The 15,437-nt window shown below is 42.2% G+C and overlaps 1 protein-coding gene across 3 annotated transcripts in view; it reads left to right on the top strand.

The window, feature by feature from the left end:
- LOC131948964 (uncharacterized) overlaps window positions 1-15,041 on the top strand; it is a 30,092-nt gene extending 15,051 nt beyond the window's left edge. For 2 of the 3 annotated variants that reach the window (XM_059310710.1, XM_059310709.1), the window contains exons 2-4: window positions 9,545-12,952; window positions 13,236-13,618; window positions 14,619-15,041. In XM_059310710.1, the coding sequence (XP_059166693.1) occupies window positions 9,573-12,952; window positions 13,236-13,618; window positions 14,619-15,028 (4,173 nt within the window). In that variant the 5' untranslated portion in view covers window positions 9,545-9,572 and the 3' untranslated portion in view covers window positions 15,029-15,041. The remainder of the gene's footprint in view (window positions 1-9,544; window positions 12,953-13,235; window positions 13,619-14,618) is intronic. The other variant, XM_059310711.1, reaches the window with a different exon arrangement.
- Window positions 15,042-15,437: the final 396 nt, after the last annotated feature.

The following is a 15,437-nucleotide window of genomic DNA, read 5'->3' as shown; positions in this document are numbered from 1 at the left end:
GTTCCGACATTGACTGCCCCTTTTCATGACTGGCCAATATCAGAGTGGTCGCCGTGATATCATCGGTGGTTGTATCCACTGGGTCAGATATTGACAGCCCCTTTTCATGACTGGTCAACATCAGAGTGGTCGCCGTGATTTTATCTAAACCAATAACTTGCTGACTGCCTTCAGTACTCGTCGGCACACAACTCTCGACTCGTAAGCTATCAGCACGTTTTGACGTTTGTGCTGATTCTGCTAGGTTAGAGTCGACTTCAGGGACTGAGCCAAAGCTAGTGGCAGCCTTAGTCTGAGACTGACAAAACTCACTACCAACTCTATCAGACAACAAACTATCTTTATCTCTATACCGATCCTCGGAAACTACTACACTAGCCTGAGAGAAAACAGAGACAGATTCTGGAAAGTCAAACAACCCACTAAGCTGCGCCTCCTCCCATAGCCTAAGTAAATCCCGTTCCCTCCTGATCTCTAATAGTTTAACTTCATGTCCGAACAGTTTCTCTAAACTTTTAATGTCAATTTCCTTCCAAGATTCTGGCATGAATATATCCCTCCTGATCTCTAACAACTTCTCCTCTTTTTCTCTCGCGATCTCTAACAACTTAACTTGATATTTCCACTCAATTTCTTCAACCCTAATACGCCCGATCTCATAATATTCTATCGAGTCTAGACACTCCTCCTCTAATCTACCTGTATTTACTAACTCAACAACAATATGATCTCGTATAACTCTATCTCTATCCGAGACATCAACCTCTAGTCCTAGTTGCTCAACTAGACACAACAACTCTAAGCGACAAAACCTGTCTAAAACTTCTAGAGTTGGACACTCAATAAAACTCATTACGTCCATGATTCACACTTACGGAACTTATCCAGCTAAATGGTGGCGGTTAACTAAGAAAATGTGGCTTACAACAAACACTTTAACTTAAACATTAAAAGTAGGGCTATCACCTTTGACACTTGAAACAGGTAGACACCAGCTATACTGGGCCAACCAAACTAAGATATCCAGCTACACTGGAACACAAACGATTTACTCACGTATACTGGGAATTGACCCTCCAGCTATACTGAGCAAACCAAACAAAAATTACGAATTTATTCACGTACCTGGGAATGACCCTCCAGCTGTACTGAATAAACCCGAACACTCCAGTTCCACTGGACCAAACAAAAAACATTCAAGTATACTGGGCATTAATCCCTCCAGCTATACTGAATAAAAATAAAAATTCCAGCTCTACTGGACCAACATAAAAACAGCATAATAAACTCAGTGTCAACACAAAGGTGATAAGCTCGCTACTTACTCAATGTTTGGAAAACTCTCCTGATTCCGTGAACAACTTTACTCTCCCTACTCATAAAACTTAAAATTAAAACACAAGCTCGTGAGCCCCCAACTGAAAATGGCATCAAAAGAAACTATTCAACTCGTTGTCTGTCCTATCCCGGACTCTAGCCGCCAATTGTTACGTACCCCCTTCTCTAATCCTTTCGAACTAGTCAGGGGATCGTAAACAAGAAGAAGAAAAATAAAAATAAATAAAAGCCAACTTCAGTAATCTCTATTTATTCGCCACAAATCACAACACTTAAAGTTAAACCCGCCACCGAAGTACAACAATCAGAAATATACACAACTAAGTACTACAACTACAGTCCTTAATTTGACTAATCTACTTGTCCCTAACTGTCAAGCCTAGCCTAAGTCTAATACATGTCGTGGCTTTCCACCAGCTCACAAAGACGACCCATGTCTGTCTCCTCTAAGCCTAGCTATCCGAGACGTCCGTCCGTCTCCGTGTGTGTGTCCCGAGTGTCTGTCGAGAGTGTGTCCCCAGTCTCCGGTCTACCCTCCTAAAGTACTCGTCCCCCGTTCTACACCGTGGGAACGATTTTAATTAAGGCCTGACCCTAGGTCATATCCGTCCATGACGGTCCCCTCGGCCCCCTCCGACCTGGAAGGTTTTCCCAGCCGTAAAACACGGACCGTCACTAGCCTAGGTCAAGCATCAACGGTCAGCCCGTGGTGTCACCAGGTAATTTATGGGCTGTTGGCCACGTTAATAGCCGAGTCCCCCAAGACACCAGGTATGCACCGCCCACAGCGTGGTACCCAATCCGGTGTGGCCGTCACGGCCCAAAGGTTCTCACGGCCAGCACTGGTCAGCCTCTGACCACCGCCATGTTGATGGATGAGCGTGAGATCGCTACCCCAACATACGGGTCAGCCCAGGTTAAACACCAGGTGGTCGGAACAATATATATATATATATTCTGTTACGAACCTCTTTCTCTAATCCTTTCGAACTAGTCAGGGGATCGTAAACAAGAAGAAGAAAAATAAAAATAAATAAAAGCCAACTTCAGTAATCGCTATTTATTCGCCACAAAATACAACACCTAACATTAACCCGCCACCACATGGAATACAATAAGAAAAATACACAACTATCTACAACACTAAAGTCCTTAATTCGACTGCCCTACTTGTCCCTAACTGTCTAACTAGCCTAGGTCTACTACAGTACAGGCATCTCTTGGCTGTCCATTACCTCACAGAGACGCCCCATGTCTGTCTCCTCTAAACCTAGCTATCCGAGACGTGTCCGTCCGTCTCCGTGTGTGTGTGTGTCCAGTGAGTGTCTCCCCTAAAGTACTCGTCCCCGTGCGTTACCGTGGGAACAATTTTAATTCGTGCCTGACCCTAGGTCACATCCGTCCATGACGGTCCACTCGGCCCTGTCCGATCTGGAAGGTTTTCCCAGCCGTAAATCACGGGCTGTTGGCCACGTTAATAGCCGAGTCCCGAAGACTCCAATTCTGCCACGCCCACAGCGTGGAATCTAATCCGTGGTGGCCATCAAAACCCCCAGACTCTCACGGCCTAAGCTGGCCAGTGCATTAACATGCCTAAGCATTTCATTTTAATTACCTGGCCCTCCTCGATGGGGCCAAACCCAGGTAAAGATCCCTTGGGATCGTAACACCTCCCCCCTTCAAGAAATTAATTCGCCACTAGGTGAATTAATTGAACATATCTTACTAGACCACCAGTCCAATCTCACAATTCCTCAAAAGTCCCAGAATAAACCTAAATAGGACTAAAACAATTTAACATCATCATAATTAAAAAGTTAAGAAACGTGGATGATTTAGTCACAATAACAAGTTTGACTAAACACCCCAAACACAATGTCATCAAACATAGACATCAAAGTAAATAAAACCGCAAATCTGCAACACATGTGTCACTGTCGCAAATAATCTTAATGTTGAAACCAACAGTCTTCGTTTTACTGATAGTTACGTCATCAGTCAACAAAACCTGTCAATACAATTAAAAACTGTCACGAATTCATCAACATGTAAAACAGTAATAACACATTTTTTTTTCAAACAAGACATGTAAAAGTGTACATTCTTTAAGCCTGAAAACAGTTCCTTTTAATTAGAACACTTGCATCTTGGGAAAACCTGAAAATTCAAACTCTGGAACAGTTCTAATAGGTTTGAAACACACATTATTTTTCCGTCTTGCCGGTCATCATGAGTCCGTAAACATAAAAACTTAAGCCGAACTTTATACCGGCGCAGCACAACTTTAGTGACAGAGTTATTGTCCGTCCACAACAACAACAACTCGCACATAAGGCGTGGTTTCACAGGACTGCTTGCACTAATGCCATGTTTTGACACGATGTTAATCCTGAACATCGAGTCACATAAAAAGGGAACGATTACACGCCCCGTCTCCGTGAAAGCGATGGGGTATGCGCTCGCATGTACGCACCCTCGGTTGATGGAAGTAGCGTGACCCGCTGAGGTCACCAACTCCAGGTTGCTGGTCTTGACCGGGTCGGTCAGAGAACCGTAAATCAGCTCCGAGATAAGGGGAGGGAAGCCTGAGTTAAGCTCAACTCATAAACAAAAGGTAACGACTTTGCTGGTCACCGACGCTGACAAAAGATTCATCGTCTCCTCGAACTGGGGATGTAAAACACCATCCACGTGACCTCCAGGTGAGGTCATGGCCTCCAGGTTGCTGGACTTGGTCGTGGAGAAATCAAACACTGCTATGATAATGGGAGGACAGCCCGTGTTAGGCTCACCTCCAAGACAATGGGTAACGATTTCGTCCGTTACCGATGCTGGCAGAAGATTCTTTGACTCGTCTAACTGAAGGTGTGGGTCACCATTCACATGACCTCCAGTTAAGGTCACGACGCCTTCAAGACGACAAGTAGTAAGGTCTTGATCAGATGCAGTTACTGGTTCAGGTTCAGACGAGGACAGCCTGTTCTCATGGGTATTCACTCTCTCGGTGGTTACCGTGATTTTAGCGGTAGGTGTATCCACTGGCTCTGATATTGACAGCCCCTTTTCATGACTGGTCAACATCAGAGTGGTCGCCGTGATTTCATCTAAACCAATAACTTGCTGACTGCCTTCAGTACTTGTCGGCAGAAAACTTTCAACTCGTAAACTATCAGCACGTTTTGACGTTTGTGCTGGTTCTGCTAGGTTAGAGTCGACTTCAGGGACTGAGCCAAAGCTAGTGGCAGCCTTAGTCTGAGACTGACAAAACTCACTACCAACTCTATCAGACAACAAACTATCTTCATCTCTATACCGATCCTCGGAAACTACTACACTAGCCTAAGAGAAAACAGAGACAGATTCTGGAAAGTCAAACAACCCACTAAGCTGCGCCTCCTCCTCTAGCCTAAGTAAATCCCGTTCCCTCCTGATCTCTAATAGTTTAACCTCATGTATTCTCAGTTTCTCTAAACTTTGAATATCATTTTCCTTACAAGATTCTGACATAAATATATCCCTCCTGATCTCTAATAACTTCTCCTCTTGTTCTCTTGCAATCTCTAACAACTTAACTTGATACTTTCTCTCAATTTCTTCTACTCTAATGCGTCCTATCGTAGTATTCTATAGAGTCTAGACACTCCTCCTCTAATCTACCTGTATTTACCAACTCAACAACAATATGATCTCTTAGAACTCTATCTCTATCCGAGACATCAACCTCTAGTCCTAGTTGCTCAACTAGACACAACAACTCTAAGCGACAAAACTTGTCTAAAACTTCTAGAGTTGGACACTCAATAAAAATCATTACGTCCATGATTCACACTTACGGAACTTATTCAGCTAAATGGTGGCGGTTAACTAAGAAAATGTGGCTCACACAAAAACTTTAACTTAAACATTACAAGTACGGCTATCACCTTTGACACTTAAAACAGGTAGACACCAGCTATACTGGGCCAACCAAACTAAGATATCCAGCTACACTGGATCACAAACAATTTACTCACTTATACTGGTAATTGACCCTCCAGCTATACTGAGCAAACCAAACAAAAATTACGAATTTATTCACGTACCTGGGAATGACCCTCCAGCTGTACTGAATAAACCCGAACACTCCAGTTCCACTGGATCACACAAAAATATTCGAGTATACTGGGCATTAATCCCTCCAGCTATACTGAATCAACAAAAAAAAAGAACAACCTCTAATGAATAAATCAGTGTCAACACAAAGGTGATACGCTCGCTACTTACTCAATGTTTGGAAAACTCTCCTGATTCCGTGAACAACTTTACTGTAACTACTCTTAAAACTTAAAACTAAAACACAAGCTCGTGAGCCCCCAACTGAACATGGCATCAAAAGAAACTATTCAACTATGGCCTCGTTGTCTATTCAATTCCGGACGCTAGCCACCAATTCTGTTACGAACCTCTTTCTCTAATCCTTTCGAACTAGTCAGGGGATCGTAAACAAAAAGAAGAAAAATAAAAATAAATAAAAGCCAACTTCAGTAATCGCTATTTATTCGCCACAAAATACAACACCTAACATTAACCCGCCACCACATGGAATACAATAAGAAAAATACACAACTATCTACAACACTAAAGTCCTTAATTCGACTGCCCTACTTGTCCCTAACTAACTAGCCTAGGTCTACTACAGTACGGGCATCTCTTGGCTGTCCACTAGCTCACAGAGACGCCCCATGTCTGTCTCCTCTAAACCTAGCTATCCGAGACGTGTCCGTCCGTCTCCGTGTGTGTGTGTGTGTCCAGTGAGTGTCTCCCTAAAGTACTCGTCCCCGTGCGTTACCGTGGGAACAATTTTAATTCGTGCCTGACCCTAGGTCACATCTGTCCATGACGGTCCACTCGGCCCTGTCCGATCTGGAAGGTTTTTCCAGCCGTAAATCACGGGCTGTTGGCCACGTTAATAGCCGAGTCCCGAAGACTCCAATTCTGCCACGCCCACAGCGTGGAATCTAATCCGTGGTGGCCATCAAAACCCCCAGACTCTCACGGCCTAAGCTGGCCAGTGCATTAACATGCCTAAGCATTTCATTTTAATTACCTGGCCCTCCTCGATGGGGCCAAACCCAGGTAAAGATCCCTTGGGATCGTAACAATATACATAAATTAGGGGGGGGGGGGGTGGGGGTGACACCAGTAAGTGCCGCACCGGGTGACACCCGACCTCTTTACGCCACTGCATCTACTTATCCCTATCCGACTACCACCCCACGTCCTACCACGTCGTTTCCCGTCTACTCTAAATACAGTCTTATGTTGTATTCAATCATGGTGTCCTAGTTTTTAAGCATTTAAATTTAAACGTTAATTTCAATAAAAATAAACCGGGAGTGATCTCCCCTAAACTTTCTCGAATATTCTTATATAAAACAACAGGGGATGGGAACTCCATTTTAAATACTTAAAGTTTTTAAAAATAGAATAAAATATCGTAGAAAAAAGAATTACACACCAAGTGAACGCAAAATAAAAAAGGGCATAATAGTGCGCAATATTATTAGTATTTTAAAAATGTACATGCGTTTTTTGAGAAATCTGAAGTAGTGTAAATTAGTACTTTCCGTCAACGGAAATTACTCAAAATTTAACAGAAGTTAGAGAATTAGATCTTTTACTAACATGTGAAATTTTATTTATCTATCTGAAATAGTACTCAAGTTATAGGCTTTTGAAAAATTCAAAGTAGGAAAAGTACCACTTCCGGTTATCGGAAATAGCTCAAAAGTTGATACGGATCTACGATTTTGATAAAATACTTATGTATGAAATTTCATCAAACTAACTGTAACGGTACTCAAGTTATCGTGTTTACACACAAACACACACAAACAGACACACAGACATACGGACAGGATTGCAAAGCCCAGTTTTTCAGAATGGATTACGCATAAAACCTCTTAATTTTGATAAATCTGGATTGATAATTTTTTCCCGATTAAAATAAGTCCTCTATACTTCGGATGTGATGAAGGACTGAGGTGTAATACGGTGAAAATTGTTAAAATTTCAAGAGATTTTTTTGCACGATTACAATACTTTCTCTATACTTCGTATATACGAGAAAGTAAAAATTTGATACAATACTTACATATGCAATTTCATCAACCTAGCTGTATTTTCCAAATTAGTAGGCAGTCTTATCCAACTATTCCGCACTATTATACACGCTTTTCACGTTCATTAGGGGCGCAATAGTTTTTAGTCATGCAACTCTATTGTAAATTTAAAAAATTAAAGTACAGAAAAAAATTCATTAAAAAATTTCATACAAAACGTTTTAATAACAAACTGTTATATACTAATGCACTAAAAAGTAGAAAATAAATTATACACTACTATTTAAATAACTAAAGAAAAGCCCTTCACTAAATTGAAACCAGTGCGTCATCTGGCGCCCCCACAGGGTGCTATTTGTTGCCCCGGGCCTTCTCGTAAGCGCTATAGCGCCTACGTTCGTTTAGGTGAATGCGATATACTATGGATTTGTTCGGGTATTACAGTCGTTTACTAAGCTGAATCAGGCGGGTCCGCCGGCTCCCCGGCGAGATGCGACTTGGCGTTATTGTTTGCGTTCAAGTTTGTGTTTAAGTTCGCGTTTTATTTTGTATTATTTTCTGAGTTATTGTTTGCGTTTAGGTTTGTGTTTGCATTTACGTTTGCATTTGTGTTTGCTTTTGGGTTTGGGTTTGTGTTTTTTTTTTTAGGGTTTGTGTTTGCTTTAGCTTTTGTGTTTGTGTTTGCGTTTGCGTTTCATCATTTGTTCAAAGTATCATTAGTCCTGATATATTTTGTCCTGAGATCTTTTGTCCTTGAGATCATTTGTTCTTAGATCATTTGCATATTTTGTCTGGGATATTTAGTCTGAGGACATTTTGTCCTGAGATCATTTGTCCTGTCACCGATATTTTCAGATTAATTAATAATTATTTTTTTAAATTTCTATTATACAATGTATAGAGGGAGTATTGTAATCCTGCACAAAAATCACATGAAATTTTGACAGTTTTCACTATTTTACACCTCAGTATTTCATCATATACGGAGTATAGGGGACTTATTTCAATCAGGCAGAAATTCTAAATCCAGATTTATCTACGCATAATCGAGACGGAAATACTTTTTTTGCGATTCTATCCGTGTGTGTGCATGTAAGTGTGTATGTCTGTGAGCACGATAACGTGAGTACCGTTACAGCTCGGTTGATGAAATTCATATACATGTATTACATCAAATTTGTAGTTTTTTCAACTTATAAACGATTTCCTGTAACCGTAAGTGGAACCTATTCTACTTTTGGTTTTTCGAAAGCCTTTAACTTGAGTACTGTTTCAGATAGATAAACGAAATTTCACATGGAAGTACAAGATCTGATTCCCTGCCTTCTGTACAATTTTGAGTAATTTCCGTTGACCGGAAGTAGTAATTTACGCTATTTCCGATTTCTGAAAAAAAAAATGAAAATGAATTTATAAAGTACTAATAATATTCCGCACTATTATACACATGCTGTTTACTGTTCACTTGGTGCGCAATTTTTTTACGCGATTCTATTCTATTTTTTAAAAAAGTATGTAAAAACTTATTAAAAAGCATGTAGGCCTATATGTCCTGAGTTGCCATCCCCGTAGTGTTATATAAGTATATACGAAAAAGTTTAGGGGAGATTACTACCACTTTATTTTAGTATATATAATGTTCCGTTTGGTGGAAATCTCAGGGAGACTTGACACGAAATAAACATTTCTTTTCGCACCAAGTCGGAAAACTCCAAATACGCATTACAAGTACTTGTTAGCACCATTGCACAGTTTTTGAATAGAGTGACAAGTATTTTCCAGCAATAATGTTTTTACCTGAATTTTGTTCGTTCAGTGCAGTATTTTTCTAGCGTCCATTCACTGTAATCTGACTTGTCTAGCTGAAACTTTTACAGCTTGATTTGCCGATCCAGCCAGGCTCTGCTCTGGTTCAATATTGTTAGTTTGTCTACCAAGATATATAGTGCAATTTAACAGTGCAGTACAGTATCACAAATATATTTTGTTAATTGGTATCGCTTTTATCGTTGGGGCGGTGTTTTCGGTTAACTGTTGAGGCTTTCTAATTTAATCATTCAAATCACTTCTTTTAGTTTTAATTTTTGTTCACGCTTTATTTACAGAAGTTAGTTACAGACGAATGAGACTGTCATGACACAAGCTACACATTTAGTTCATAATATGCAACCACAACTTCATCCTGTCATAAATAACGGTCTACCTGTCCGGCCACAACTCCAAACAAACAAATTGAATAGTCTGCCCGGATTATTATCTTATCGCTGGCCACATGCCACAACACGCTATAGGTGTCCTGAAGCTTCAAGCTTACAGCAGAGCTCAACACCCAATATTTGCCCATCTGACGGCCATCCAGCTGCCGGACAACAGTCTGAAATTCATCCAGCAAAAAACGGACCGCTCTCTAACACTGCTGCAGTGGAAACCACGGAGCCGCCTCAGCGAATACCGTGTGTGGACTCCACGAAGCTACTTCAAGAAAGACCTTCAGCCGAAACCACCAACCAACCTCAACAAATATCTGTGGTGGAAAAACCATCAAATACAAACTATGTGGTCAAGAAATCGCCGGGTCTGTCAGATCTCCGCCTACATAGACTGGACATTGATGCCCTCGTCAGGGTCCTAGACACAGTCACCTACGTGATGAAAAAAGATGATTGGCTTCAGGCCAAAACGTTGTTCAAACGCTACGAGAAATGGAAGCGTCATGAAGAGGAATACTTTGCGACTGTTTTAAAGTACGGCAATGTAGGCCAAAAAAGATATCGAATGAGATTTAGGTCTTTTAAAAGGAAAACCATCGATCTTTTGAACAAAACCCTGTTTAGGGTGACACAACAAACAAACCAGGAACTTCTTCTGAAATGTCTGCATCTATGTGAGGTTGGAGTGAATTCGAGAACAGCGGGGCCTAGGCGCCCTGGCCGCAACCCGAAGTGCATCAATACACTTCCTGATATTTCTCCAGCCAAGACCGCCGCAACAAAAAATTCTATCTCAGGCGTTGATTTACAAAAATCGAAAAACAATTCGGAGTTTGTATGGGACTACTTGCACCAAGATCCGAATCCATTACTGGCAAACTCGCACACAGTTGATAGACACCCCAGAGCTAGGTGGCGTCCCACTTCTAATCTCCTCAGACAGCAACTCACTTTTGAACCAACCAGACAGCACCTCACTAATGAGCCAATTAGACAGCCCCTTACTAATGCGCCAATTAGACAGCCCCTCACTAATGAGCCAATTAGACAGCCCCTTACTATTGAGCCAATTAGACAGCCCCTCACTAATGAGCCAATTAGACAGCCCCTTACTAATGAGCCAATTAGACAGCCCCTCACTAATGACCCAATTAGACAGCCCCTCACTAATGAGCCAATTAGACAGCCCCTTACTAATGAGCCAGTTAGACAGCCCTTTACTAATGACCCAATTAGACAGCACCTCACTAATGAGCCAATTAGACAGCCCCTCACTAATGACCCAATCAGACAGTATTTCACGAGTGAGCCAATCAGACAACATCTCACGAATGAGCCAATCAGATACAATCTCACTAATGAGCCAATTAGATACCACTTCAATGAGCGCATCAGACAGCATCTAACTAATGAGCCAATTAGATACCACCTCACTAATGAGTCAATCAAACAGCCCTTCACTGAGCCAATCAGACAGCCAGTCATAAATGAGCCAGTGAGACAGCACCTCACTAATGAGCTAATCAGACAGCCAGTCACAAGTGAGACAATCATACAGTATCTCACTAATGAGCCAATCAAACAGCACCTCGCTAATGAGCCAATCAGACAGCCAGTCACAAGTGAACCTATCAGACAGTATCTCACTAATGATCCAATCAAACAGCACCTCGCTAATGAGCCAATCAGACAGCCAGTCACAAGTGAACCAATCAGACAGTATCTCACTAATGATCCAATCAAACAGCACTTCACTAATGAGCCAATCAGACAGCCAGTCACAAGTCAACCAATCAGACAGTATCTCACTAATGAGCCAATCAAACAGCGCTTCACTAATGAGCCAATCAGACAGCCAGTCACAAGTGAGCCAGTAAGACAGCTTCTCCCTAATGAGCCAACCAGACATTTCCCTTCTGCTGAGACCATTATTTTACAATTTGATCTGTCTGATCTAGGACTTAGGTCGGTACAAAACCATGACCGTGAGTTTCCTTTCAACAACCCAAACAAAGATTTGGACTTGGAGCACATGGACAGGTTTTACATGGACACCCGCTCAAACATCTCGCCTCATTCCGAGGACGACACGCCGTCAAGAACTCCTGAAGATCTGCTGACAAGAACTGACGATCTGCTGACAAGAATTCCTGACGACATGCTGACAAGAATTCCTGAGGATCTGCTGACAAGAACTGACGCTATGCTGACAAGAACTGACGATATGCTGACAAGAACTGACGATATGCTGACAAGAACTCCTGAGGATCTGTCGACAAGAACTCCTGAGGATCTGTCGACAAGAACTCCTGAGGATCTGTTCACAAGAACTCCTGAAAGAGACCAGTCCTGGCCTTCAGCAAATGTGTGTGTAAACATCGCGTGCACTGAACCCGAGCAAAGCTCAAAAAGTGCGGCTGAAAAAGTCGACAACAAACAGTACTACATATGCTCGGCGTGTATGCGTGGTTTTGACAACGATGTTTTGTTAAATGAACATCTCACACAGGAACATCCCGATATTTTGGTCATGGTCTGTTCTCTTTGTTGTTTCTCTGTGAAAAAAGATCTGCTGACAGCCCACATCAAGGCGGTGCACTTGGGGCGGTTCGGCTGTGGTGGAAACTTGGGGAGCCGGTCGTGCGAGTTTGTGGCCGTTACGCTGGAGGACTTGAAAACTCACATGGTGTCCACTCACTCTTCCGAGCCGGGGTTTCGCTGTGCCAGGTGCTCTTTCTACGCTATCTCCGTTCAAAAATACCTGTGTCATTTCGAGAGCTGTGATTTGGTTGAAGAGAAGCACGAACTACAACATTGCCTGGATCTGTTGCAAAAATCGTGGTATTTAGAGGAGATAGACAAAGGTGCATCGCACACTATCCAAGCAGACACGCCAAAAGTTTGTGCAGCTTCAGACAAACAAAAGACAACTGTGTTTTCAACCCCACCGACCCCTCCAAAGACGCCCGACTCTCACAAAAACAGCACAATAATCCAGACGGTCTCCATAAACTGCCCTCTGGTGGAGCTGATCAAACCAGCAGACGACCAGTCGGCCGAGGGAGAACTCCCGTCCAGCCTGGAGCAGACGATCGACTACAGCTCGTGCTACTACTGTGGCTGGGATGTCAAGTCGCTGGAGGCTCTGGTCAGACACAGTCGCAAGCGGCACAAACACCAGAGGATCTTGTGGGTGGACTCTGGAGTGACCTTCAACGTTTTAGGTCATTGTGTCATCGGCGATGTCAAGAGCATCCGAAGGAGATACTTATGTTCAAAATGTCTGTTTAGAAGCAAAAAAAGGTAATCATTTTTTTTATTTTGAGGGGAGGAGAGATGGGGGCGGGGTGGATCAGAGGACTGGTAGACGCTAATGCTGTTTGTCTGAGATTGTGTCTGTGGTTTCTGTTCTGGCAACAAGCTGGAGCAGGTTCAATGTAAGGGTTAGCATGCAATGGCCGTTCTCACTTCTCATGTACTTGACTCATGTTGTAAATGTAAGATGTCGTGTTATGTAAGGCTATGTAAGCTGTTGTCTGTACTGAGCAATGCCATGTGACTGATGTCAACTTGATTTGACTTGTAGGTCACGTGTCAACAGTCACATCCTGGAACGTCATCGACATTGTAAGACACAGGCCAAGGTGGTCAAGCTCAGGCCAAAAGAGAAGCTGGATGACCAGTGTCCTGTGCTGGTCAGGCAGACACAATTCGATGAGGTTGATTCTGCACCTCAAACAAAGACAAGCGAGCAGCATATTGCAATCTCACCATGTATGGAATGTAACGTCTTCAATGATGTAGCAGACGACAAAGAAATGGATATAGCAGACGACAAAGTTATGGATGTAACTGAAGACTTCATGATGGATATAGCAGACGGTATAATCAACATATCAGACGAGGAATCAACCGCTGCAGACGTGGAAAAGGTGACAACTACAAGCAGTCAACCTGCAAGCCTTTCAGGTATGTCGTGCTGAAGTTCATGTTTGAATGTGATCCCACCAATTCATGTGATCCCATCCATTCCCGTGATCCCATCCATTCACACCGCCAGTTGAGGATTATTCTGATACATTATGGTCTCCAATTGTGCCGTGTTGCAGCTAGCGATAGTGAAGTGACAGATGAGACATCGCTCACCAGACTTATGTCTTGTCTATCTGTAAAACAAATATTCATGGTAAAATTGATAGTTCAAGAAGATCCTAGTAAAACCTCCGAAATTTCAAATCTTTTCCTTGATGATCTAATGAATTAAGAAAGCGGGAGTGATCTCCCGTAAACTTTCTCTAATATTCTTATAAAACACTACGGGGGATGGCAACTCGGGATATAGACATAATTTTAAATCCATTTTTAATTACCTAAACTTTTTAAAATAGTATAGAATCTCGTAGAATTGCGCACCAAGTGAACGCCAAACAATCTGTGTATAATGGTGCGGAATATTATTAATATTTTATAAATTCATATGCGTTTTTTTTTCAGAAATTGGAAATAGCGTAAATTACTACTTCCGTTCAACGGAATTTTCACAAAATTTTATAGAAGTCATAGAATTAGATCTTTTACTTACAAGTGAAATTTAATTTATCTATCTGAAACAGTACTCTAAAGGCTTTTGAAAAATTGAAAGTAGAAAAAGTTCCACTTCCGGCTACCGGAAATCGCTGAAAAGTTGACACAGAACTACAAATTTTATGTGATACTTATATATGAAATTTTATCAACCTAACTGTAACGGTACTCTGTAAGTTATCGTGTTTACAGACACACACAGACATATGGACAAGATTGCAAAACATTGTTTTTCCAACTCAGGGAGGTGTAAAAAAAATCTCGATTTTTTTTTTTTGCACGATTACAATACTTTCTCTATACTTCGAATACGAGAAAGTAAAAAAATGCTCATGACATATTTGTTTGATTTGAAACGGTATTATCTTATTTACTTTTTCCGCAGAGGATCTTTTCGCCGTCAAGCGTTTCGCCTGCCATATTTGTCCCTACACGACCACCGGTCTCGTCCACTTCCGCCTCCACATGGCCCAGCACGACGTCCTCCCCGAGAGACTGGAGACTCTGCCGCCTGACCTTGACCTTACCCGATGTGGCATCTGTGGCTATCTGGCCCAGGACGCCCCAGACTTTGAGAGGCACGAGCAGAACCACTTCTACGAGAAGCGGTTCGTCTGCTGCCGTTGTTGCCGGGACTTCAACACGGAACTGGAGCTGACCGAGCACTCAAACGTCGACCATCGCCAGCCGCTGTGGGGCATTGACCGAAGAAAACTTTACATGGAGTTGGCCGGCCAAAGCCCGATGATGATTCGTCTCCACCCAAAACTCTGTGTACATAGATGTACTTTGTAGTGTAAATAAATAATTCAACAAATTCCTTTTTGCTGTACATGTTTGGAAATGTAGTGAGTTTTATTACTAAAGCAACAGCCTACCATTACAATATTTTTTTTTTTTGTAAATTCCAACGCTTTTTCACTATTACCTCATCTCTTAGAAAGGCTATTTTAAACTTAATTGAGGTGGATGGGGGATCAGCCCTTGTAAAAAAATATATATAGTTCCCCTTCCAAACCTGGCGGTCTACTGGGCAAGGGACGTAGAGTTCACCTCTGTGACCATATGTGGGTTAGGTGCCCATCAGAACTTTGTGAACATGGACGGTCTACTGACGTGAACCCGAGACTACCACCGGGCCACTCCGTCTCTGATCAGCCTTTGGGGATCTTACAACTATACCTCAAATCGCGTGGGTAGGTGG

This window comes from Physella acuta, unplaced genomic scaffold, assembly GCF_028476545.2.
Source record: "Physella acuta isolate Inbredline_101_S28 unplaced genomic scaffold, ASM2847654v3 ptg000667l, whole genome shotgun sequence".
NCBI lineage: Eukaryota > Metazoa > Mollusca > Gastropoda > Physidae > Physella > Physella acuta.
The sequence above is the reverse complement of the archived record's forward strand: the minus strand, read 5'-3'. Positions and strand labels throughout refer to the sequence as shown.